Genomic DNA, 24,408 nt, shown 5'->3' with positions numbered 1-24,408 from the left:
CTCCTTACAGAGTAAACAGGCTCTAGGCATTTTAGTGCATCTGTGAGGCTTGCCCATAACAGCCCCAAGCAGATGTAGATGTACTTGAGTTCCATCACTTACGTCTCTAAGCAACACAAACCTCCTTCCTTTTTCTAAAACGCACACTATTGTTAACTGCAGTTACAGGCTTGACATGTGAAACACCAGGTGAAACTCATCAATCCATCCACATTAGATGGGAAGTCAGACAAGATGAGTGCTATGGTCTTAGAAAAAAACAATCTACTTACTGCTTACACTGCTAAAGAAGGCAAATAGCAATGACTGCGCAGTCACGGTTGCTTTCAAAGGTGTTTCTAGTCTTCCGACCAAACACAAGGCTTGATGGAAAGCAACAGAAACCATCAAGCTGACCCTATGCTTAAACAATTCAATTAATGCTCCTTTAAAACGTAAACACTCATCTGCCCCTAAGAAAGCTGCACTATGCCAGAACTCCACCCTGGAGAATATCGAGGGTGGTTCTATCAAGTTCTACTTTGACCATCTCCTTTTTGCTATTCTGTTATCAGCAACTTAAGACAACCCACCACACACACCACCAAGGCCTAAAGGATAGGGATATTTGATCATAGAGTGACATTCCCCCTTGATCTTCGCCCCCGAGTAAGACAGCGGCTCACACCAACAAAAACTTGACTACTATGGAGCAAAGAAGTGAGGAACGTGGAAAAAAAAAAGTGGAATTGTTACTTGGCAAAAAAGAATCAAAAACCTGTAGCAAAAACAAGGTATTTATGGAACGACACGTTACACCTATTTTTTAAACCATCTTCACATTGTAAAAGGGAAAAAAACCTTCAGATGTCCAAGGAGATTTTAGCATTCCTGAGTCTCCTGAGCTGGTTTGTAAATGCTTTTAAATATGAGCTCTGTAGCTGTCTGTCCTCCCCCATCTCCCCCAGATCTTACTCCCCACCATTAGGAGGACACGTCACAGTACATAACAGCCAACATTCCCACTAGCTCTCATCATGGCTAGGAAAACAGGTTTCATAGGATTTAAGGTTCATCTCTGCAACACAATCCTGTACAAAACAAATCTCACCGATTTCAGGATTCTATGATGAGCTATCACAGAATATTTATACCAATTCCATTGTGTGCTGACTTCTTACCCGCTTAATATGTGCCTGAAATCTCTTGAGGAAAAAGTAGAAATGCGTTACTTAGCTTACCTCTAAGCTCTGCTCAAGCACGGACAACAAGACACATAGGAGGATTCCAACAAAGCAAACAGGCCAGTATCACCAGGATAGTTTTTATTTGCTCCCTGAATTAAATATTGGCAGATACAGAAAATTCAGATACCAACTATTTCCCCAACATTTACAAGACTGAGTTTGCAATGTCAGAAAACAAGCACAGTTACGCACAGTCCTGGCAACTGATAGTGTGAGTGCACAAGATCGCCCTGGCTGAACATCAGTTTTGAAGAGGCAGCATCCCTGGCCTCCAGCATCCAACACTGTCCCCTCACTGACAGTTGTGGCACCACGGAACGGCCAAGTAAATATCCTGAGTGGGCAGCTCCAGTGCATATTCCAACCCCCCTCGCAAGGGATTTATTCCATGCTCCTCCTGAAGGGACAGAGGCAAGGTCAGCACGTCCAACATATAACCCACCTACGAACACAAGCTGATTCCCACTGGGCCTTTTTTGCTCTGTTCTTTATAAGAGCAGAGAAGAACGCAGCACAGCGACATTTCCAAGCAAGTTGTTCTTAAAGGCCTTATTGCTGCCTGCCACACATCGTGCTGGCAACAAAGCGCCAGAGGCACGGTCGTTCCCTGCTGCATGCCGAGCAGCTCTGCAGCTGCTGACCTTTACAATGGGTTTGCAGCACTTTCCCTGCTGTCTGAGGGAGGGGAAGAAGTTCTCAAATAAAAAGGCGTAAGTTTGAGGAAGAAAGCTTATATAACCAAAATCATTTGGAAACACAAAACACGTGCAGTACAAGGAGATACCATTCGCTCTTTTTCACATTGGAGCAGAACTTAGGAACTTGCGTTCTCCTTAAAGGAGTTGGTGCGATCAGTGCCCTCAGAGCAAAACACAAGTGAAGTTGTACAGCAGGAGAAGCCAGGCATCTCTGCTCTCTCTGCTCCCTTTTTACTAAAGAAAATAAAGGGGGGGGGGAAGATGTACAGCTGGGGATGAGCAGCAGACATATCACATCTAAGATGTGGTAAACCATGTAGCGTTTCATTGACCAGTGTGCATCCACTATTAGTCAACCCCTGTCGGGGAAGCCGAGTACCTATGACCCTGCTCTAAAGACAGAGGAAACACGTGGTATTACCAACTCCGCTGTACAACCTCGTGTTAGAACCTAGCACAGCAGATGGCAAGAGATTCTCCTTTCATCAAGATCATAGAAGTGCCTTCTGGGCTGCAAAATGCCTTGGGCATCCTAAGACAACTGCATCTTCTCCAGGCACAGGAACTCTGGAAACTCAGTCCTGCACTCCAGATCCTCATCCACATGCTCCTACTTACTAACCTTGCCAGTGTCTCTTCAGCAGTTCTGAGCTCCAGAAGCAATAAGGACTCCAAATAATTTATCTGTACGACCACTCTTCCACAACCCCAATGGTTAGGTTTATACGGGTGATGCATTTGCATCTGTTTGCTCCTTTTGTATTAGTAACAAGGAGCTTCCAAAATATAGCTTATAGTATACCATATCCAGGCTCCAGAGGGATTCTAGATATCATCACCTCCTGCTTTTCCCGTGTGGTTATTACACGGTGCTACAACCATCCAACATAACGTGCCACTAGACAAGTGAGGGAGGGAAGGAAGTGGCAAAGTTGGGAATGCACAACATAATTAATGATGGGATTGTCAGTCACTTCGATGTCAGGCCCCACATCTACACGCCATGCACTGGCACTGATCTTGCCCTGCCCACTTGGCCCGGAAAGGCAGTGAGAGTGCCTCTTCTCGTGCCAAGCCACCGTGTCAGTCTTGGTCGCCGTCAGACGACTCTTCTTCTGCCTCCTCCAGCCACTGGATAAACTTCTGGAGCTGCAGAGAGAATGAAATGTAGGTGGGTAACAAGTGACAAACAGGTGCTGGGGACGCTCAACAACTATATTGTGTCAGTGAGGACTGCTATCACACACAAGAAAGAGAAAGGGTGTTTCTATAAAACATAGAAACAGGCAGATTTGAGGAAGAGACACACAAGTTTAAATGAAAAACAACTGGGATGCCATTGAAAGCACTGCTGACCTATACTACCAGTTGACTTTGCAAAGGTTTATGAACAAAGCAAAGGTTTAAACAAAGCCGCAGTTCCTCAGAGGTGGCCTTCTTCCCCTTCAACTCGTCCAAATCCAGGGAGGAGGACTGGAACAGGGCTCAGCCAAACTGCAGCACAAAGTTCTGTCTGATGGAAAGGGGAAGTTTATATGCTCCCTTGCAACACAAGCCAAATGAAACCACTCAGTACAGCAAACGCTTCAAAATATACGCGAAGGGGCTGGTAAGCCAGGAATGAAAGCTTCAAAGGAATTGCATGGGGCCAGCAAACAGGGCATTGGCCTAAAGCCCATTTCAAATGGGTGTTGGCTTAGAGAGACCGTGCTGCTCCTCCAGAAAGTGCTGGCCTTATGCTACAGACCCCACTTAAAACAACATCCCTCTCCTACTGCCTCCATTCCTTGTTGAAACAGGATGATTATGGCAGAACGCAGAGAAACATCCGCTCTGGAGAACAAAGTTGCGTTGTTTAGCGCTCATTACACTGGTGCATTACTGGCCTGCCATGTAACAGCAGCTGCTCCACAGAAGGTGACAGTGGCACTGAACTCCAAGGTTCTTTTACCGGATGTTGCTTTAAAAAAAAAAAAAAAAACACAACAACAACAAACAAAAAGACACCTTTGGGACTTACCCTCTGGTTTTTACGAAGCTGCTTTCCCTTGTCAGATGTGTCCCGCAGAGAGAACCAGTTGAGAATTACATCTTCTTCCAGAATTTCCAGCTGGTAAAACGTCATCAACACCTGCAATGATTAAAAAAGAGCAACAGGGCTCTTTATAAAGTCTTTTGGGACTAGCTTATGTTCAAGCACAGAGTTTGCACATAATCTGTGTCTTCCAGCTCCATCTTCAACAGAAGGCAGTCTGTTTAATTTTGATTTTATTATTAAAAATAACTGTACTTCCCCTGTCAAGCCCTATGCTCCTGGCAGCTGGATGCTATGACACATACCGAGTCAAAGTTCAAGCCCCATCACCTTCAGCTCTATGGCTGCAGAGTATGCTTGAGAGCTGTGGGCAACAAGAGGCCACAGAGGGCGTCAGTTCAAGATATTTCTCTTTTTAAAGCACCCCAAAAATATCCCCAAAGCAGATCAGACAAGCCACTCTTATGCAGGCCCAGATACGCACAGCAGCGACGTACGCAGAGAAGAGCGTGAACCCATCCACCCTGCCCCAGGCTCCCTCGTCCCGTCAGTTCTCTCTGAAAAGTGCCTTATGGCAGGTGTCAAAGCAATTGGTCATTCACCAGCTCAAACCCCTGCCCAGAGCAGCGAGGGTAAGACGCAGTCATGCTTTCTCAGGGTGCCTTTGTGCTCAGGCAGAGCAGGCACTTTGCAGTTGGTCTCCTCGCGGCAGAGCACTGACAAAGCTGTCTGCCAACTCCAAATATAAAGTGTCATTTCAATTCTCAGCCTCCAGGGAAACCCAAGCTCCTAGAACAATGGACACATGCCAAACAATTGCTGTAATTCAATGACATTTTGGCTCACCAAACCAAAGGCTTTTGGCTCAGCTCCATGCTAAGTGCTTTGCCATTAGCCAGAGGCACTGGTGGCAGAAGTTAAGATTACTCTGTCTTGAGGAACCAAGAGTTAAGCAGGCCCTAGGAGAGCTCTTCCAAAAGACAGGGGCTTCTTGAGGCTGATGAAGGAAAATACTTGCAATTCAAACCAAATGCACTTAGTCTGATGACAGAAAGAACACAGGGACAAAATATTTGTGAAGGAGGATTGTGCAGGGATATATTGAAAACTCTTGAAGCGGGAGGATAGGTAATAAACCACATGTCAGCTGCTCTTTATTCCCAGTTTCACAACTAGGTCAGCCTGAATAAGAAATTTTGCCCTTATTCCCAGTTTTGCACTCTCAAGTAGCATAAACCATTTGGCAGTTAGATCCCAGGGACCATGCAGAGACAAATGAAGTTAAGCTCTTCCTAAAACAAGTTCCTGGCCTCTCATCTCTTCCAGCACCACACAAGGGTATCTGGGTTAGAAGCTGCAAAAGAATAGCTCCCTTCAGGCTTCATGTTGGTAACGAATACTTACCCTCTGCAGTGCTCACTCTGAGGCACGGAACTTTTTTTTTTTTTTTTTAAAGCAATTGTTATAGATGGATTTCCTATACGCACTCTGCACTGTGACCCCACATTTCTCTCCTCTAAAGCAGACAAGCTGATGATGTGAACAGGATGCATTTTGCCATGAATCCAGCAAAAACAGGTCCTCCGAGCTGGGAGCAGATACTCACTTTAGCTATTGATGTGCAAAGACTGTCATGTTCCAGGAAGAATTCCTCAATGGCAAATAAGGCATTCAAGTGATCTGACGCACGTTTTATGTAGTTCTTAAACAACGGGGTCCAGTTCTTCAGCAGCTGCAGGGAGAAAGCACAGAAGAGTTCCCGAGCTATGAGATGGATGTGTGCACTCAGCCCAGCTTCTCAGCTGTACTGCACCGAGAAACTGACCCAGGACAGCATTTTAAGAAACCCTCCAGCTAGCCAGTTAATGTGTTTGCCTCTCTCTGTCCATTAAACAGACACTATTACGCCGTGTGCAGAAAGGACATGGAATTGCCAAGTAGCTTTAAGAACATCAGTTAGCTTTCTTGGTTTTGCTTCTCTGGATGGAATTCTAGACAATCACAATAAATGTGTTTAATGGAGTCTGCTACTCAAAGAAAATCACATCACAGCAGACCAATAAGGAGAGGTATATACATGCTCTCAAACTTTTCCCCAAAGTGCAGCTAAAATTTCAGTTGCACTTTCCCGCAAAGCAAAAGAGCAAATAAGAACTAAGATTTTAAAAAGTTCCTAATTGCAAGTCACATGTTTTGTGTGTGTCTACAAACTTGCTTGAAACCTAGAGCCTGCTGCAGGGAATAGGCAGAAAGGATGAATGCCAAGAAACTGTTTCACTACTAGTAGATCCCATTTATTTACTCCAACGCTTATTTTTGATGAAGCCTTTCGTTTAATGGTTTTGGTGCTGCCTCTTCAAACAGTATTTCTGGCCAAGTTCTCCACAGCTCTTTCACTTGTACACATCTGAAAAGCAAGCAGCAGGGAAAGCTCTGCAGAGCACCACAGACTGACCTGAACCCAGGATAGGAGGTAATAAAGATGCAGCCTTGTCCATAAAAAAGTTTTAAGATAACAGAGAGAGGATGATAAGATACAAAAATTCCTCATTGGCCACATCATGAGCAAGCCATCCCATGAAAATACTGTAGCTATTTCATTGGTATGCTCATGCAGATACATGGTCTTGCCGTGCCTTCAACACAGTGCCTCCTTACAGAACACACTCACACAGTCTGTTTTGATGAGAAATAGGTATTTGTATTTCTTAGGGACTTGGGATGTGTTGAAGCTCTGAGTCACCTACCTCCAGGGTTCATCAGCACCGTTCTGTCCGGAACAACTGTTAACAGGCAGTAGCCTTGCCAGAGGGAGAGCTCCACGACAAACAGTGGAGCTAGAACCCAAGCTACTGGGGGCTGTCGACACAGCCTGCGCTAGGAAATACTGGTCATCAACTCAATAGCACTACATTCCGCCACCTCTTCAATTATTGCAGCCATTCATGAATTAGCATGCCTCAAGCAGACACAAAAAAAGGAAGATTAACACAAACGGATTGATCCATATAGTATATTGACTGGCTCAAGGGACAACAGTAAGAGCACAGAATGATCCTAATTGTCATGGTATTACAACAAAAAGCTGAGAGCTGCATGACGTATTTCCAAAAATTATTCTAACCTTTAGCAAAATGCTTAATCCTAAACACTATTCCTTCCTCTCCAACCATTTCCTGCGTTTTTTTTCTTCTTTGGAATTCTTCACCTCAAATGCAGCACAGCTACTAGCAAGTTCCTTCCAGGCTAAGAAACATTTTGTAATACCTTACTGTTAACATCTTTAAATCACAAGCTGGTACAATTCTAACCAGAAGTTATGAAATTTTTTAAAGTAATTTATAAAGAAAGCAGAGCTATGAACTCTCACAACCTCAGGACTCAATCCAATGTGCCTATTGCTGGGAAAGGGAAAAAAAAATACCATCTCAGGTTGAGAACAAGCACTGTTACTGTAACTGGTGCTAATGGGGAAAGGAGGGCTCAGCCCAACAGAGCTCTTTGCAAAAAGATGCATGTGAGACTGCATGACCACAGAGGCTGTGTTGGGAGTTTCAGAAAAATCTGAACTGGAAGATTAGAAGCCTGCAGTTATTTTAGACTGAAAAGATACTGCAAAATTAAGAGATAGCCGAGAGGGCTGTAGAGACCTACAAACAATCTACAACCTGGAAAAAGCAATCAAATTCCTCTGACAAGTTGGTTCTTTTTTTTCTTTTTTCTTTTCTTTCTTTTTTTTTTTTTTTTTTAAACCAGATCTGGTCAGTGATGCCGCGTCAACTTCATCTTCAAAGAGGCTTGTGATCCACTTTTTTTGTGCCAGAACAGTCTCAAGACCAGGCCTATTTTACCCCCACCTCCAGACAGAACGCCATCATGAAATGTGTGCAAAGGACAAAGCCTGTGAGTGCCTTGCTCTTGAAAGCCTTCTGACCTTGTTTTGCCTTAACAGCATCTGAGCTGACCACCAGAAATTTCTCCAGTGAAAGCACGGATCCACCTGCTCCCTGAACATACAATCCTATTTTGTGATATTACAGAAGACGACGGCTCCCGAACAGACACCCACAGAGGTGCACCATACATGCTAGCTGCTGGGCGGCAGTGCAGACACAGGCCAGCTCACAAGCTGAATCGCCAAACTGCCTCATGTGGTTCCTTTTAAACATCCTCACCTATTGTCTGGTGATGCTTCAGCGACAACAGAGGCACAGCCTTCAGTTTACCAGCAACGTCAGCCACACTCCCTCAAATCGTGTCTATGGTCTGGGAAAGGTCATGTTTTCTGTACCATCTCTGCTTTACAACTTGTACAAGAACCAAACGAGATACCTGACATACATCAAACTGAATAACTGTTTCTCAAGCCTCCACATTTCATCTGAAAAAAATACCCATGGGCATATCCTTTACCGGATGCTTATTTCCTAAAATTGCTGCAACACTTACGAGTTTCATGCTCAGGGGCCAACACTTCAGAGCACATACTGTGGTTTCAAGTCAAACCATACATCATAACAATGGCATTTCCACAATTTCCCCTCCTGAGATGTCTGGGACTGCTCTACCATAGCTCTAACACAAACAACCCATCTTCCTTCAGCATCTTTTCACTAGCACTGAGCTACAAGGAGAGTGAGAATCAGTCCTACAAAGTTCAGTAGGCTTCTGATATTCAACACTCTCAGAATTCAAGTATTTCCATCTCATACAAAATAATTTTGCCATACGTAAACCATTATAAGCAGATCTCAGCCTAATACAACCATCGACTGAGGCCGTTTTAGCTGCACAGCTACACTTCAGCTACATCTTCATTATGCACTCACCTATACCAAGCTAGTGCTTGAGATTCTCAGGGTATAATAAGTATTAGTAACTTAAAACACTATGCTTCTTACTAATTAGGCAGCCACAAGTTATTCACTGCAGAAAAAAAACACTCTTCTACTTTTTCAGATACTGTACAAACACATATTCTGCCTGAAAGAACTGATCTCTTCTCTTCAGCATACCATGGGTAAATAAGCACAAGCTGCTGTGCAGGAAGACCATTGGTATCTGCTTTTTAAGCCTTCAAAGGACAACTCTCTACTTCTGTCAGAGGCACATCTCAACTCTAACATTTAGTTATTATAACACTGAATAACATTATGCGTGCAATGCAATCGTAACTGTGTGCCTCACCAGGACACTGCCTGCTGATATCAGTACAGAAAGCCAGCACCACCGAGGCACCAAATTCTCCCAGAGAAGGATACTCTAGGAAACTGGCTGGCTGCTCTTTAACCAGGAACATTGGGAACCTTTGCCTGCCGTGATGGTCAACTGATTTGACACTTGAATCTCTTTTTTAATTCCAAAGATATTTGTGTTCCATATATGCACATCACACGCAATTCCCCGCCTGAAGAAATACCACCTGTCCACGACACAGGGCATAGTCACCCTGAATACATTTTCATTATTATTGCATCTCACTAAAGGTTTTTTTGATCGCGGCCTCTGTTGGCAAGCACGAACACCAGCTTTCCTACAACGACATATGTATCAACAAAGTTACCCAGAGGTAAGCTCTGCATGTACTTCCATCGTCTTTAGCTTCAAAGGGTTTGGGGGCAATCACGCAAAACATTATTCATTTATATAGTACCCTTTATCTCAGACTAGAACCTCTTCTGACTGGATGTTGCACTGAAATTCTCCTGTCCTACTCTTGCCCTGTTGGGACCCCAATCAAGGACACAGAAAGATGCCATATCCTAGCTTACAAAACAAAACAAAAACCAAACAACCACAAAATCATCTTATATAGCTACCAACTTCACACAACCCGTTGCCTAGATATACTGCTTTCTACAGAGTCTAACACCTGCTGTAACATTCTCTTCAGTCCTCCTTGGACTATCTTTTTCCAGGACAGGACAACTTACTTAAGAAAACTGACTGGAAAAATGAACAAAAGCAAGCAGATTGCATAGCACAACCTCGTCGGGCCATCTAATAAACAGATCAGCTCGCCTGGATGTTTCCTACAGAAGGCATCTTCACAGATCCAGGAGATGAATTAAGTGCTGTGATTACACCTACATAATCAGTTTGTTACCCTTCTCCATTAGCTTCAAGAAAGCTGACACTTCCTCTGAGAAAGGGCGATGAAGATGTCTAGTGTTCCTCTTTAGCTCTGGGAAGGACTAGTTTAAATTCTGTAGGAGACAAGCAGGTGTCAGATACATTTACTCTAAAAGAGCACCTATGTAACATGTAGAGCTAAAAGAGCACCTATGTAGCATGTAGAGTTTGTGAACTCAAAACACACAAATACACTATAGCAAAGAGAAAAATCACTACAATGCCTTCAGCTTGGATCAACAAAACCATTAACATGAAGCTGCCTGCTTTTTAAAGCAGATCCTAAATAAATCCTAAAGCCAGGAAACAGAAATCGCTCTCACCCAATTATACAACCCCAGAGACAAACCAACTCTTTAGAGACACAACAGAACTCTGTATCTTCACTCAAAGACAAGATTATACCTCTGCATTTAGCTGGAAAAAATTGGCACCGGTTACAGTACGCAGACAAGTAATGCCTTGGAAAAGATCCCACTGGGAGAGGAGAACTCCCTGCTGCCCCAAGGACAGGGCTTATGATGGATTAGAACTGGATTCCTGGAACGCAGGTCTATAAAGACATCCTCTAACAGTCCCTCTCTGATCTCTTCTACGTTATACTCTTCTACTATCACACACAGGAAACAGAAATGAGCAGAGGTACTGAAGTAGGGCTCCCCGCACCTATGCTCTGAGCCAATTTCTGTCAAGCAGGTACAATAGTTTCAGTTCACTTCTAGGGAAGAAAAGAGAGGCTCATGACCTCAAGGAGCTCAAGTCGCTTCAGGCTTAAGCAAAAAGACTTCTCAGCCAGGAAGAACCTCATGCGTTCAGACTCCTACACACTAAGAGAAAAGCCCCACGAAGAGTCAAATGGAGCAGCACTCACAGGAAGTAATGCTGAGAAATAGTTCTGGGAGTCCAGGTTTGCATCCAGCTGCTGCAGCGGGAACTCCAGAATCACTTTACTGAGCACCTGCATCATCTCCTTCAGGCCGATGTTATATGCATATCTGCAAGGAAAAAGACCAAAAAAAAAAAGTTTCACACTACATCTCTGCAGACTGGTTCCTCACATAGATTCAGCAGCAGATTTGACTTACATCTTCCAGAATTTTGTTTGTTTCCTCCCCCCAAAAAACATTCAGGTAATAAAGCCACCTTGCATTGCATCAGGCCCCGTGTAAGACCAACAGCCCTGAAAATCTGCAATCACCATGGAACGAGCTGCGGCAGGGACAGCACCCTCACATTTACTAGAGTGCTGCACGGACATGGTTGCGCAAAAGAAGGGAAACAGGTTTGTATTTGAGAAATACTAGGTAAAAGGCACTCTGATTACATATTCCAGACTTGCTGCTGTACAAACAGAGTGGACAAGTCACACCACAGCACAGTCTCAGCTGCAGGCAGCTGGTTGAATGTTGCAATGTGAGGAGCAGCCGTTCCTGCGTGAGCTTACAAGAAGCCTGTGCCAAGAACTGGCTTTCTCTCTTCAGTCCATAATTACTTAATAGCAATTCAATCTTCCGTTACAGAAGTGGGGCTGGAAAAGCTTAACGATTGAGGAAGCTATAGATGCATCAACTCCTGTCATCATTCAGTCACAAACTCTAATCTGCATTTCTCTGCTGTAATATTGGTAAAATTATTGTTTAACAATCAACATGGGTATTCACATGGTTCTCTTTCTAGATCTGCAGTTAAACAGAACCGTTCAGAATAAGGGACAGCATTTTTAAGGGGACACTCACTTGAGAGAGTTGATTTCCAGGACCAGGTTGTCACAAGAAATGTTTTCCTCTTCACCCCTCTGTAACGTACCCAGAACCTCATTCTGGAAAACTAATGAAAGAAAGGACAAGTAGTTAGGTCAAGGAAAAGCACATATTCTTCAACCCTTTCATTACAAAAGAAACTGTGCCCTTAACAAAGGAAGCATTCTGATGCAGACCTCTATTTGCTCTCCATAAGCTGGCACAAACCCACATCAACTACATTTATAAATAGTGGTATCATGCAAATAAAGGAGAAGACCTTCTAGATACCTTTGATCTAACCACACAAACCAGTACAAAGTTATTTATCTCTGTGATCCTTTAGAGTAGTTTCTATTACACTTTCACAATCTAGCCTTTCGTATTCAGACAACCTCACCTTCCTTTAACTAAAGATATGAAAGCAAAGATAGAATTTATTAGTTAATTTCCCATGGGGAGATACTTTCAGGTGCAAAATGTGTATTTTTTTTTCCCCAGGTTAGTCTGAACCCCTTTTAAATCCATGTGAACCTAAAACAGAAAATCAAAGTATACCTGCCAAAAGAAACAGTTCCCGTAAGGAAATTTAATTCTCCAATACAATTAACAGCAGTAAGCTCTCCAGAACAGGGAGTTTTGCTGGATCTTCACGCAATCTGAGTTTAGGGAACAACACTGCCATGTGAACAGATGACTCAGGGAAGTCATTTTCACAAAGGCCCAGTGACCATGAGAATGATGAAGGATCTTTGCCTTCTCACCCTTGGCTGCCTTGGGTTAACGTACAATAGCAATACAGTGAGTATTAAAAACCAGGGTAGCAAATGCAGAAAGGGAGGTCAGGAAGCAAACACATTACATCCATCCACAGGCTTTCCAACACACCTAGAGTGAGCAGCACAAGCCTCGCTGTCTGCATTACCTGCAGACTTACCATTGCTCTCAATAGCCCCATCCCTCACCTTTGATGTCATCTAGCTGAGGGGATGCTGCCCGACTGTCTGGCTCCTCGGAGCCCACGCTCAGGTCACTGTCTGACTCACTCTCTCCTTCTGAATGCACAGCTGGGCCTGATGAAGAAGAGAAGACACCATTCAATGCTCAAAAGCTTCAGCTGTCAGATGCATGTGGGACCAGGTGTCCCAGGGACTTCACAATCAAGTCAGCAACCATCTGTCCTTGCAAGAAAGGCTTTACTCACAGGTCCAGATGGTTAGAACTGCTGCAGAGGGAACACTACAGCTGGCACTGGGATTGTTACTATTATTATTATTTTTAAAGTCTACAGGCAGACAGCAAAGGACAGGGACAGAAGCAGACTGCATTTCTGCAGACTGCTGACTCATTACGGAGCAGTGTCAGCAGGCTGTCACTAGCAGAAAGAAAAACAGAAGAACCCAGAAGAGCCAAAGCTTATCCCTTCTATCCCTTTGACAGGAGGGCCTGGTAGCCCGTGGTGTGCCACTCACAGCACAGACAGCTGTGTGTGTTCGTCAAGTTCGTTGCGTAAGTCAAAGATACAATAACCATCTTCCATAGAGCATAGGAAGAGAGAATCTGGTCTGTCGCCTTTCTAAATAACCCCTCACCTTCAAACACAAATACGTTATCTGAAGGCCCAACTCCTTCACAGAGTCCAGGCCTTATTCTGGGAACAATTATCAGCGGTCCTCTCAGCAAGTTTCCCTGACACAAAGTCTGTCTGCCCATCCCCAGGTGACTACACGAAACTCTTCCTTACCCCATAGACTCTGTCTCTGCTCTTCTTCATCCTCTTCATTCTTGTCATCTGCTTTCCAAAGATAGCCTTTGCCTTCTGAGCCTACATCCTTTTTGTTGTAACCTGAAAAAAGAAACAGCGATTAGGAGGTAGACGTCCTGGACCTGCTTATGGGTAAACCTGAAATAGACTGGTAAAACTTGCATCTCCTGCCCTTAAATATCCTTCAGTGAGAGGGAGCTGGGATTCCTGAAGTTGTATATGTTTTTCCACTTCTATCTTCCCACTTGCCTTGACAAGCGACCACTGACTTACCCCCCACAACAGCAGTAGCATTCAGTTGAGCATGTTTAGATCCCTCAGCAAACTGAGACTGGTAGAAACAGCATCTCACAAGGACAAAGTCCTTGGACACATTCCAGGTACAAGGACATAAATCTTGCAACCTGCCTTGAACTGAACATCTCTTTCAACTCCAGCTTATTGTCTCTTACGAGGCTCCTACTCCAGGAAAAATGGAAAATAGCTGAGTCTCCACATATTTCATTGCTGGGATACTGAGGTACAACATCCCACTGACCAGCTTGAGCTGAACATCTTTGCTTGCCCTATGCAAGCACTAACCTCCAGCCTGGCACTGCAGAATCTAGAGTGAGGGAGGGAAAGACCCCAGAAGATGGAGGGCAAAGTCCTCGGCACATCCTGAGCGTGTGGTGCCAGAGACTCTCATACCTTTCAGTTTGACTTTATTCTCCTCCTTATTCACGCCAGAATCATCACTGAACTGGTCGTCATCCTCTTCCTCCTCATCTGGTGGGTGCAGAGAGATCACTGTGCCCTCAGAAAGAGTGATGCCAGGACCTACTACTACCTGCAAATACGTGCAACATATCTTAATGAAGAAACACCCTGATTGTTCCCTCGTCCCGCCACCAGCAGGGTGGGTAACAGCTCCAGACAAGCTATTCCAAGAGAGTCAAACAAATGTGACTACAGATATCAGCACTGCTAGGCCACGTACCATGCTACCCTAGCCAAAATGCCCAAAGGAAGAAAAAGGGGCAGCATACCCCCTGTCTCTGAGGAAAGGCCTGGAGCAGCCCTGTATTCTGGTATGGTTTAATGGATAAGCCTAGGAAGTGCCAAGAAAGGCAGAAAGCGATATAGACACAAACACAACTCACCTGAGAGGAGAGGACACAGCGGGGCTTTAGCTTTACTTTCTCCTTCACTTCAGCATTATCACAGACAACAGAATGGAAGATCTCCACGTTATCTGCTATCTGTACATTGTCCCAGAGAAAAGCTCCGTCCAAAACGACTTTATCACCTGTTATACACCATCAAGTACAAACATTTTCATCAAGGCAGACTGCTGCTCTCCCACCCTGCTGAGTTCACTAGAAAGCATCTTACTGAACCTAGGACTGAACAATGCCCTCGATGCATGAAAGATGTTCGATGAAGGGAGAAAAATGGCCTTATAGGCCTCCAGACACTTAACCAAAGATAAAAGCTGAGTTTGTTCTCACAGAGATTGAAGAAGTTGACGGTAACAACGGACATCTTGGTCTTGCACAAACACAGCCAAATCACAAAAAAAAGAAAAATCAAGCCAGAACTAGAAAGAAGGGGCACCAGGCAGCTCTCAAAAAACGATGCTCCTCATTTGCAGGATATTGGTGGTGATAACCCTAGGTCATTAAACACCACGCGTTCTCTTCTGCTGAAACAACTTATTTGCATGAAGTGTCTCCCACCTTTCAGCATCATTAAGGTACTCTGAAAATTTTTATCTATTTCCTCCCCTGGAGAACTAAGCTTTTCTCCTTTTTTCCCATTAGAATTTAGTAAGTACCTAGTATCTTTGAGAGCCAAATGTACTTATCTTGTAAAAAATCCCAACACATTGTGCCCTTATCTGGCACGCCCTGCATGCTCCCCGTTCTCGTACTCACCTATCTTACAGTTCTGCCCTATAACACTGTTCGTTATGGAGCAGTTGCTGCCGACGACGGTTCCCTGCCCAATGAGCACGTTCTCTTCCAGCACGCTGCCGTGACCAAGGCTAACATCCACCCCCCGGTAAATGTTGTGTTTAGAATGGGTGTAACTCTGATTCTCGTCATCAGTGAAGTTCATCTCCGGAGTCAAAGGATAAACCCAGCGTCTGATGATGTCAGAGCACACAGCTTCATACATTAGCAGGTTGCATATGTGGGCGCCATACTCTTCTGTCGTTACATGCATGTGGATCTGGTTCCCCAGGACCTGGAAACAGGACGGGACGCGTCAGAGTATTCTCTAATGCAAGGTGACAGGATCTCCCTCCTAACATCCCTCTCCTTACCTCCTCATTCACTAACAGACCACGCACAAAGTCATCCCGCGTCTGGTAGTCAAAATTGTCTGTAAAAAGCTCAGCCACCTGCCAGGAATAAAATGTAAAGACAATATAATTACACAAAAAGTTGTCAGGGAAGCCAGTTAATTAATGGCTGTTCAGCGGTTCTCAGAGAGACGAGTTATACAGTATAGGAAAGTGATGCTCTTGCCTTGAATAAAGCTTTGATTCCTGCCGGTAGGAGTGTTGACCTTCCCATCTCTTCCTCCTACCGCAGACTATGAACAGATTCTGGTTTTCAGAAGGGGCAAAACATATAACTTTAGCACCTCCAAGCAGTCCGCCCAGCCTCGCTTTGTAGTTTCACTCCCAAAGGAAAGCTGCAGACCAGCTTTTTCAGAAGCGGGAGAGATGTTACCAAGCCATTACTAAGCCTAGACTGGAGCAACCCTGAATGTTACCCTAACGTGGTACCAGCTTGAACGTACTGACACTTTTCCACAGCATAGGCATCACCTCTGCTCCACAGACTTCACTATTGCTTACTTTCCAGCACGGTTTCATCCTGTGACCAGTCAGCCATTCAGTCTCCTGGTGCACCTACTGGTTAGTTCTGCCTGGCCTCGAGCAGGGGATGGCAGGAACAGGCTGGGCTCACGGAGCTGTGCCACATGATCCCAGCTCAGTCACTGAGCACAGCGGGGAGTTCTGGTTTTCAAACCCAGTACACCAAGGGCACACGCACCCCCTGCCCGTCAGGAGCACCGAGGAAGCAATGCAGATTGAATTGTAGACCCTCGGAAGGGCAGAGCTCACCTGTGGAGAGCAGATGCTGATATGACAATCCAGCAAGTCATGACGCACCTCCACGTTCTCAATAGAGTTCTGAAACAGACTCTGGAAGAGGAAAAAATTCAGGTGATCTGAGCGTCGCACGCAGCACTGAGCCCCCAAAGTCTTCCCCAATCCAGAGGTACCATACTGATTGAACACTTAAACTAGCTGCTGTTCTGGAGATCAGAAAAGTCCACAATCTATACTGAGACAAGCGTAGCAGGCACAGCCCAGTCACACACACAGCTGGGTATCAGTCAGCCTCATCCGTACAAAGCGCACTTCTCCAAGAAACAGCTGGTACATCAAACTATTGCTTTTTTTTTTTTTTCCTGGGAGGTTCCTTACCTTTAGTTGTTAAAAAGCTACAAACGTACAAAGAACACTAATAAATCCAAATGCAATATTCACGGCTTTCATACCCCTCGTGGATTTTTACAGTTGTGGGGTGGTTTTATTTTCCTCCTCCTTTTTTGTTTTGGACAATGATTTGTGCTTTCATTTGAAGGTAGGGAATAGCTTACCAATAACCGATTTAGAGATGAGAATGTCATATATATTCATAGTCTTTCTTCTGATTTGAAAAAGAAAAGGGTCCATTTATCTCACTGAAGAAAGTGCCTCCACCGATGTGTACTGAGCATTTAGTACATTATTAGCAGAGCCCCTAACTTTTCTAGGGCAACAGTTCAGGTAGAAGTGATAAGAGGTACTACACCTTGCACCTCCTTTTATTCCACCCTGTGTCAGGCTCAGTGTCACTTCAGAACAGTTTGTGTATGACAGTGGCACGGGCACCCCAATTTGCAAGTCTCTGCGACAACATGAATCATCCACCTCCCCTGTTTCATACGGAGAAAAGGACGCAAACCAAATTTTGAGAAATGCCTGCCCCATCTTCAAACTCTGCAATGAATCCCAGCACAATGTCACCAAGCCTTATATAAGGGTTAAAGAAAAAAGAAGCCAGTTTACCAAGAGTTACTTCCTATCAGCTGCTCCTCCAAAGGAAGCAGCAAGCACAGTTCCCCAGCCCTCCCTCACGGAGGATTTCCTCGCTGGGCTACTTCACTACCGCAGCCCTTTTCCACCCATCAGGTTCCAGACGCACCATAGGAAAGCGGAAGCGTTTCAGCCCCTGGGTTCTCTGATAGTGAAGGACGCGGTTTGTGGCACTGTCCATAGCGATAACAATGTCATCCTCCTTGCACCTGGCGTGGTGACCAGGTGAGGACTCCTTGAAAATCATCGTCATCACAGAAACGTTCTTTTCCATCTTACGACGCAACCTGAAAAAACGAGGGCAGAGTTTTAAAATCCCTCTCCAGACCATCAGAGCCCAGACAAGCACACCAGGCAAGCACGCGTTTCTTTCACCACCTACTTGTGCTCTTCCAAGGCTGCGGATATATTGAAGTTGGACACCACGTCCCCAGTGACCAGAATGAAGTCAGAGCGAACGAGGGACTTGGCATCAACATCCCTCAGCACGTCCCCAAGGGAGCGGTACAGGTCGGAAGTCACAAAGCGCACCGTGTTGGGAGAGGTGTGCCGGCACCACTTGGATTTTCTGAGAGGAGAGAAACACATCAGAAAGGCACAAAAAAGTCACTCCTACAGAGAACCGAGGAGGACACGGTGCATGGGACGCCCAGAAGTGAACGCAAGGAGAATCCTAGCACAGGAAGCACACCATCCACTGGCTCAGGCACGCCTGTTTATCAGCAGATGAACTGAAAGAGGTCAGACTGAGACGAAAGCTTGTGGGAAGTTAGGAAACCAGACTTCCCAATGAGCCAAGACTTGACAACACAAACAAAAAAGCTACACCCAACCCTTTTTTTCCTTAGGAAACAGTAAAGACTGCGTGCTTCTTTTCAGCACCCAGAGGCAGAGGTGCTGTCAGCCCAGGCCGTTCCCACGTGCTGCGTGACACAGCGAGGCAGGGCACAAGGCAAGGGGCGCTGCTGAAATTTACACGGCTACCCAGGCAATCCCTGCTTTTAAGCCAGAACAGTTAAATGCCAATATAAATGCAGCCCCCAGGCAGGCAGCCCTCTTAAAACACCACAACCACACTCCGTCACAGGAGGAACGGTCTTTCCTGAGACGCGTTAGGAGACGTCTCTTGAAAGGGAACCCAGCACGCAGCTTTCATCAGCAGGATCAGAGCAATCAATGTAAGACCTTTAAACTTGCTGGAGGACAGAAGAATTTTTTCCATGATAAAGCTAAAAAGGAGAAGAGGTTCTTACTGTAAATGCTCTTTTATCTCGGCTGACTTCCAACAGCAGAAAACAAAGGTTTCTTCCACTCCAGTCGCTGTTAGGAACTCCAAGGTGTAGTCAATCATGGCCACGTTTGCCATAGGTAAAAGAGCCTAAAAAATAGACACGCAGAGAACTGAACAAACACTGCACCTCAGCATCAGCAAGTCTCCCCCAGACTCCGAGCACAAGGTCATTGGCAGTGCCAGAAAAAAATCAGTGAATAACTGCACTACCTCCTTTCATCAAAAATGTTCAAATTGTTGGGGCGCACCAGGGACGAACCTACTGATAACAGTTTGTATCAGCTTCTAGTGTTCTACAGGGGACACTGCTCACTTCACAGAGGAAGGCATAAGCAAAACAAAGTTACCACATATAAACCTGTCCTGGTTTTGGCTGGGACAGCGTTCATTTTCTTAGTAGGAGCTGGTGTGGTGCTGTTTTGGGTTTAGGACGAGAATAATGCTGAGAACACACAGATGTTTTAGTTGCTTCTGAGCAGTGCTTGCGCTAAGCCAAGGACCTGGCAGCTCGTGCTGCCCTGCCAGCGAGGAGGCTGAGGGTGCACGAGGAGCTGGGAGGGGACAGGGGCAGGAGAGCTGGCCCCAAGTGGCCAGAGGGACGTCCCGTACCACGTGGAGCTGTGCTGAGCAGTACAACTGGGGCTTGGTCAGGAGCTGGGGGGCAGCCACTGCTCGGGGACTGGCTGGGCATCGGTCAGCGAGTGGTGAGCAACTGCACTGTGCATCACTTACTTTGCATATTTTTGTCATCATTAATATTCTCCCTTCCTTTTCTGTCCTATTAACTGCCTTTATCTCAACCCATGACTTTTACCTCTTCTCTGATTCTCTCCCCCACCGCACAGGGAGGGAGGAGCGAACGGCTGCGTGGTGCTGAGCTGCCTGCTGGGTCAAACCACAACAAAAGCTCTTCCGTGAGGACTCAGCTAAGCCCGGCTAGAAAACTCACATATCCTAGTGCGTCGCTTCCCTGACTCAGGCTTCAGCTGCTACAAGAAAAACCTGTTGGACGTGAACGATGGAGCCGCAGGAGTATGAGTGTCCGGGGGAAAAGTGGCGGGGGGGGGGGGGGGGGGGAAGATGCGATCTAAAGTGAATTGAGTATTCTGATTTAAGATTCAGGCCATACCTTTAAACACGGTTACTGATTTACAAGTGAATGAGCGCTTACCATCCTTTGACTTATTTTTTGTCCTGCTTTGTTTCAGACCTGATGCCGCGTGTGCACCTATGACCGCCACGAGCACGTAATTAGCGGACGAGGTAGGCTCACTGCTCAGAGCTGGAAGCACTCCTTCCTTTCACGTACAGCTCTCCGATTCGGTAACTAACACACTTTCCCACCCGCTTTTCAGCCCCACTCTCTTCCTTTTCCCACCCCCACGCCCGCCGCTGCCCCACGAGCCGAGCAGCAGGCCGCAGGCCGCACGCAGAGCGGCTCCCCCAGCGCAGCCCCGGCTCCGCGCCCCGGGGAAGGCGGCGGGGCCCTGCAGCAGCCCGGGGGCCGCGCTCCCCCTCACGGCCCGGCCCGGCCCCGGGGCCGGCTCTCACCCGCGGCCGGTCCTTGGAGATGGGGAAGAAGCGCCGGTTGAAGCTGTCGGCCACCAGCACGGCCTGCAGCGGCGGCGGGGGCTCCTCCTGCGGGTCGGGGCCGCGGCCGGGCCCCGCTCCGGCCCCGCGCCTGGCAGCGCCGCGGGCCGCCATCTCCTCACGCTGCCTCCTCGCTTCTCCCTCTCACTTCCGCTTCCGGGCCCGCGCCGGAAGCAGCAACGGGGGCCCGGCGGGGACACAACGGCGCGAGGGCGGCGGGGAGCGAGCTGCGCGGGGAGGGGGGCGCGCATGCGCAGTGCGGTCGGGGGGGGGGCTGTGAGGGGGGGTGCCGTGAGAGGGTCTCTTGTGAGGCCCCTGAGGAAGGCCCCCCCCCCCCCCCCCAGGAGCTCCTGTTCTGGAAATAAATTTCTCCCTCTGATTTAGTCTCTGTGTGTGTTTGTGTAACCACCACGATGGCGGGCCCGTCCCGCCGTGCCCTACGCCCAGCACCAAGGGAGGCCCCAGCCCCACAGCCCCTGAGGGGCCATTTTCCTGCTGACAGGAAAATGAAGGGAGGCACAATGCAGGCATCAGGCCTCCAATTCTGTCCCAGCGTTGTCCCCTCAGCCCAAACCCTCTGGCTGAGGGGTCTTTGCTCAATTGTTAGTGGGAAAACTACGGGGTACGCAAGATGCAGCACCCCTTTCCACTGTTTTAATTGCATATTCACGACTGACTTAGTAGGAAACAACTCTTCATCTCCCGAAGGACACTGCAGCATTGGGTATTCCCTGAATTTCCCTTACCCGTTAAAATGTTCAGGCATCGCTTGCGTTGTGCCATCTGCCCCCAGTAACTTGTGACTGAGCCCCTGCTGTGCCGCACCTTGTGGCGGAGTTGCTTGACCTTAGATAGTTGTTTGGAATAAAGTGGCAAGGGTGGACACGGTGAGAAAATGAAAATGAGCTGCCCTGGAGAAATAAATTGTTCCCATCATGTTCAAAAATAGGTATCCGCATCCCCTCGGGAATCGTGTTGCCACAGCGAAGAAGCTAACCCCAGAAAAAAAAGCTCCCAGATGGTTTCAGCCCAGGGGTTACAGCTTGGGGAATTAACCAAGAGGTGGATTTGTCATTGCCTGAGGGCAGGACAGCATCTTCCTTCCTGCCTATGTAGCATTAAGCGCATAAACAGCGCCAGAAATCAGGTCTGATCCAGCGTGCACAGCCACTGCCCGTGTCAGGACAGGGCACACAGAGCTCGGCAGGAGAATCAGCAGATTATCTGGCTAATTGCATCCTGTTCTCTCCAAATGAGGCGACTTTCCAAGACGTTGCCCTGGTAAATTGGCAGGAGCAGGGGAAAGCAAATCAAGGTAATTGCTAATGAACTGAACTCAAAATCAGCCTGATAAATATTCCTCAGGCTTTGCAGAAACATTTCCATTTGGTTTCAGTTGGGACTTGCAGGCCAGTAGCACCCACATCAAATATTTTCTGAAAGTGATATAATTCCAGAGGAGCTTTTAGAATTGAAATTACAAAAAAAAATTAAAAAAATTGAAATGAGGCTGTACTGGGTTACACTGAAGGACCACCGAGCCCAATATCCCGCAGTGGCTGGGAAGGGGATGGGAAGCCCCATGGACTGTAGGGTTTTTTCCATCTCCTCCATCCTTCAGAGCATCAATGAGCAAAATATAGCAGCTCTGGGAATGGTGAGCACTGTGGGGATGCTCAGCTCCCTGGGGCATCTGCCTTCCAGTCCCTGACCCTACATGTGTAGCCCTTCTCTCTTTTCTGTCTGTTGTCCTCTCTGATCATTTGGTCGCTCCCTGGCTTTTCCCTCTGTGTAGAAGATGTCCCCTGGGGTATCGTTAAGCCTTGGCAGGCAGCTCCAAATTTGGGCCTATTTTAGACAGCTTTGGGGCTCCACATCCACCCGCAGGGACTTGGGGCAGGGGTTCCCGAGGGTGGTGGGACTCGCGGTGAGGAAGATCACGGGAGGTGTGCGTGGAGGAACCATGAGATTATATTGCTCATCATCCCTCACCGGCTTCTTTCCCGAGTAGCCCCGGGGTGGCAGTGCTCACACCCAGCTCACAGACACAGTCCCACGCAGGTAACGGTGCTGTGTGGGTTCTGCTGCTCACACTCTGCTCCATCCTGTGCTGATTCACCTCGCCACCACGCTCAGAGACTGACAGGACTTCAGGCAGCACAGGCTCCTCGCATCAGCTCAGTGAGGACAGCCTGCCCAGGGGAAATGAGTCAGTGGCCATCTGGCCTTGACACACGGTCCTGGAGGCAGCCAGCCTCATGACCCCGGGGGCTGCTCAATCTGAAGAGCGAGACCCGTTTCCCATCAGGGGAAGGTGCTGGAGCTGTCACGGGAACCAGTGCTCCCCGTCACGAGGAGGTCTGCCTCAGCACAAACACCAGCAGATCGCTTTCAGGGGAAAACCACTTCCCATGCCCTTCCCCTCTTTCTTATTTAGCCCCCACAAAACTTCTCGCACCTCTGCTACACCGGTACCACCTCCATCCCTGGGCCCCGTGCCCTTCAACACCTGCGTGAGTTGAGGATTTTCCCCCAGCTCTGCGCTCTGCACTGAGCCATGTAAAATTCTGTGGTTTGGTGGCACACAGGAGCAGAGCTGCCTCCTGTTTTCTCAGCTAACCTTTCTCCAGCTTTGACCCACGTGGATTCCCACAGCAGAAGAAGCTGGGAACAGCCCTTCCCAGGCAGGTCAGCGCAGAGAGGCTTGCCCTTCAGAAATAAGCAGTGGCCGGTAAAAAGTGATGGCTGAGCCAGAGAGAAGAAGACGTCTCTTTTGGAAAGCTTGGCTGAGCAAGAACTGGGGATTCACAACCACAGCCAAGGAAACGCCACGCTGCAGAGGGTTACAGGGACAGGATCTGATGTCACCTGCGTCATGAGAAGGGAGCCTGCAGTGCCAGGTCAGGGCTGCGGGGGACAAAGAGGGAATTCCCTGGCTCCAAACAGCCAGGATACCCAGGAGAAGATGACTTCATTTCCAGAGCCCCTCAGCTGGCTCCAGCTCCCTCCTACCCAGGGGGGCCTTATGCCACCGGCAGATATTGCTCTGTTCCTGCTCCCCTCTCGTGTGCGAGGGCAGAGGGCAGGGCTGTTCCTCATCCCTCGTCTTCTCCAGGGGAGGAAAAGGGCTCCTGCAGCCTCCCCTCCGAGAGCAGCCCCAGCCTCGCCTGGAGGAGATGCCAGGGGACCCGCCTGTCCCTCTGCCTGCTGCTGCCGCACCAGATGTGTGGCTTCAGGAAGGAGGCAGCCCCGCTTCCCCGCGTCCCTCTGCCAAAAGCCTTTGATCAAGGCAGGGCTCCCAGCGCTGCTCGAAGCAGAGCCCACGTTTCCTGTAACCCTTCCTTCCCTGCGCACCCGCTGCTCCGTGGGAAAGGTGAATTTATCGGACTGGGGTCCGAGGGGCTCCACATCGCCAGGCAGGGCTGGGAACCGAGCAGTATTTCAGTAGCTGTGCCATTGCAAGGATCCGCTCAGCTGCACGTGCACCCCAAGATTTGTTTCAAAAGAGCTTTGTGTTGGGGCTGCCTTAAGATCTAATGAAGGCGGAGAAGGGGAACTTTCTCAGGGAGAGCTCTGCAGCCCCCTCCATCACTTCAAAGCCAGCGAGAAGTCACCTTATCTTGACAGATGTTGTACGCCACGGAGCTGGTTACTGAACTTATGTTTCCCATGGCCTCACTCCAACACTTCTTTCAGTTTGTCAGGGAGATATTTCAAACTGTAATGTTGCAGAAAAGTAGAAGGAAGCAGCTGATTAATGACCATTTCCTGGTAGCGTAGAAGTGTTGGCTCCA

General features: G+C 47.4%; 1 protein-coding gene across 1 annotated transcript; it reads right to left on the bottom strand.

The window, feature by feature from the left end:
• Nucleotides 1-1,287: 1,287 nt before the first annotated feature.
• EIF2B5 (eukaryotic translation initiation factor 2B subunit epsilon) lies at nt 1,288-20,774 on the bottom strand. The gene is made up of 16 exons (XM_040567910.1): nt 20,576-20,774; nt 18,987-19,111; nt 18,116-18,301; nt 17,843-18,020; nt 16,714-16,794; nt 15,904-15,981; nt 15,512-15,824; nt 14,738-14,883; nt 14,286-14,424; nt 13,575-13,676; nt 12,796-12,903; nt 11,828-11,918; nt 10,963-11,086; nt 5,566-5,691; nt 3,945-4,055; nt 1,288-3,073 (listed from the first exon to the last, which is right to left on the bottom strand). The coding sequence occupies exons 1-16, from the start codon at nt 20,726-20,728 to the stop codon at nt 3,008-3,010; spliced, it is 2,127 nt and encodes a 708-aa protein (XP_040423844.1). The 5' UTR covers nt 20,729-20,774; the 3' UTR covers nt 1,288-3,007.
• Nucleotides 20,775-24,408: the final 3,634 nt, after the last annotated feature.

The sequence above is a fragment of the Cygnus olor genome, chromosome 9 (genome assembly GCF_009769625.2).
Source record: "Cygnus olor isolate bCygOlo1 chromosome 9, bCygOlo1.pri.v2, whole genome shotgun sequence".
NCBI lineage: Eukaryota > Metazoa > Chordata > Aves > Anseriformes > Anatidae > Cygnus > Cygnus olor.
Note: the sequence above shows the minus strand (reverse complement) of the source record. Positions and strands in the feature narration are given on the sequence as shown.

Coding starts and splice junctions, on each gene's coding strand:
- EIF2B5 (XM_040567910.1), bottom strand. CDS start 20,728: ATGGCGGCCCGCGGCGCTGCCAGGCGCGGGGCCGGAGCGGGGCCCGGC. Junction 13,677..14,285: donor GAATAAAGTCAAACTGAAAG/GTATGAGAGTCT, acceptor TTCTTTTTTCAG/GTTACAACAAAAAGGATGTA. Junction 4,056..5,565: donor TTTGCACATCAATAGCTAAA/GTGAGTATCTGC, acceptor TAATCATTGCAG/GTGTTGATGACGTTTTACCA.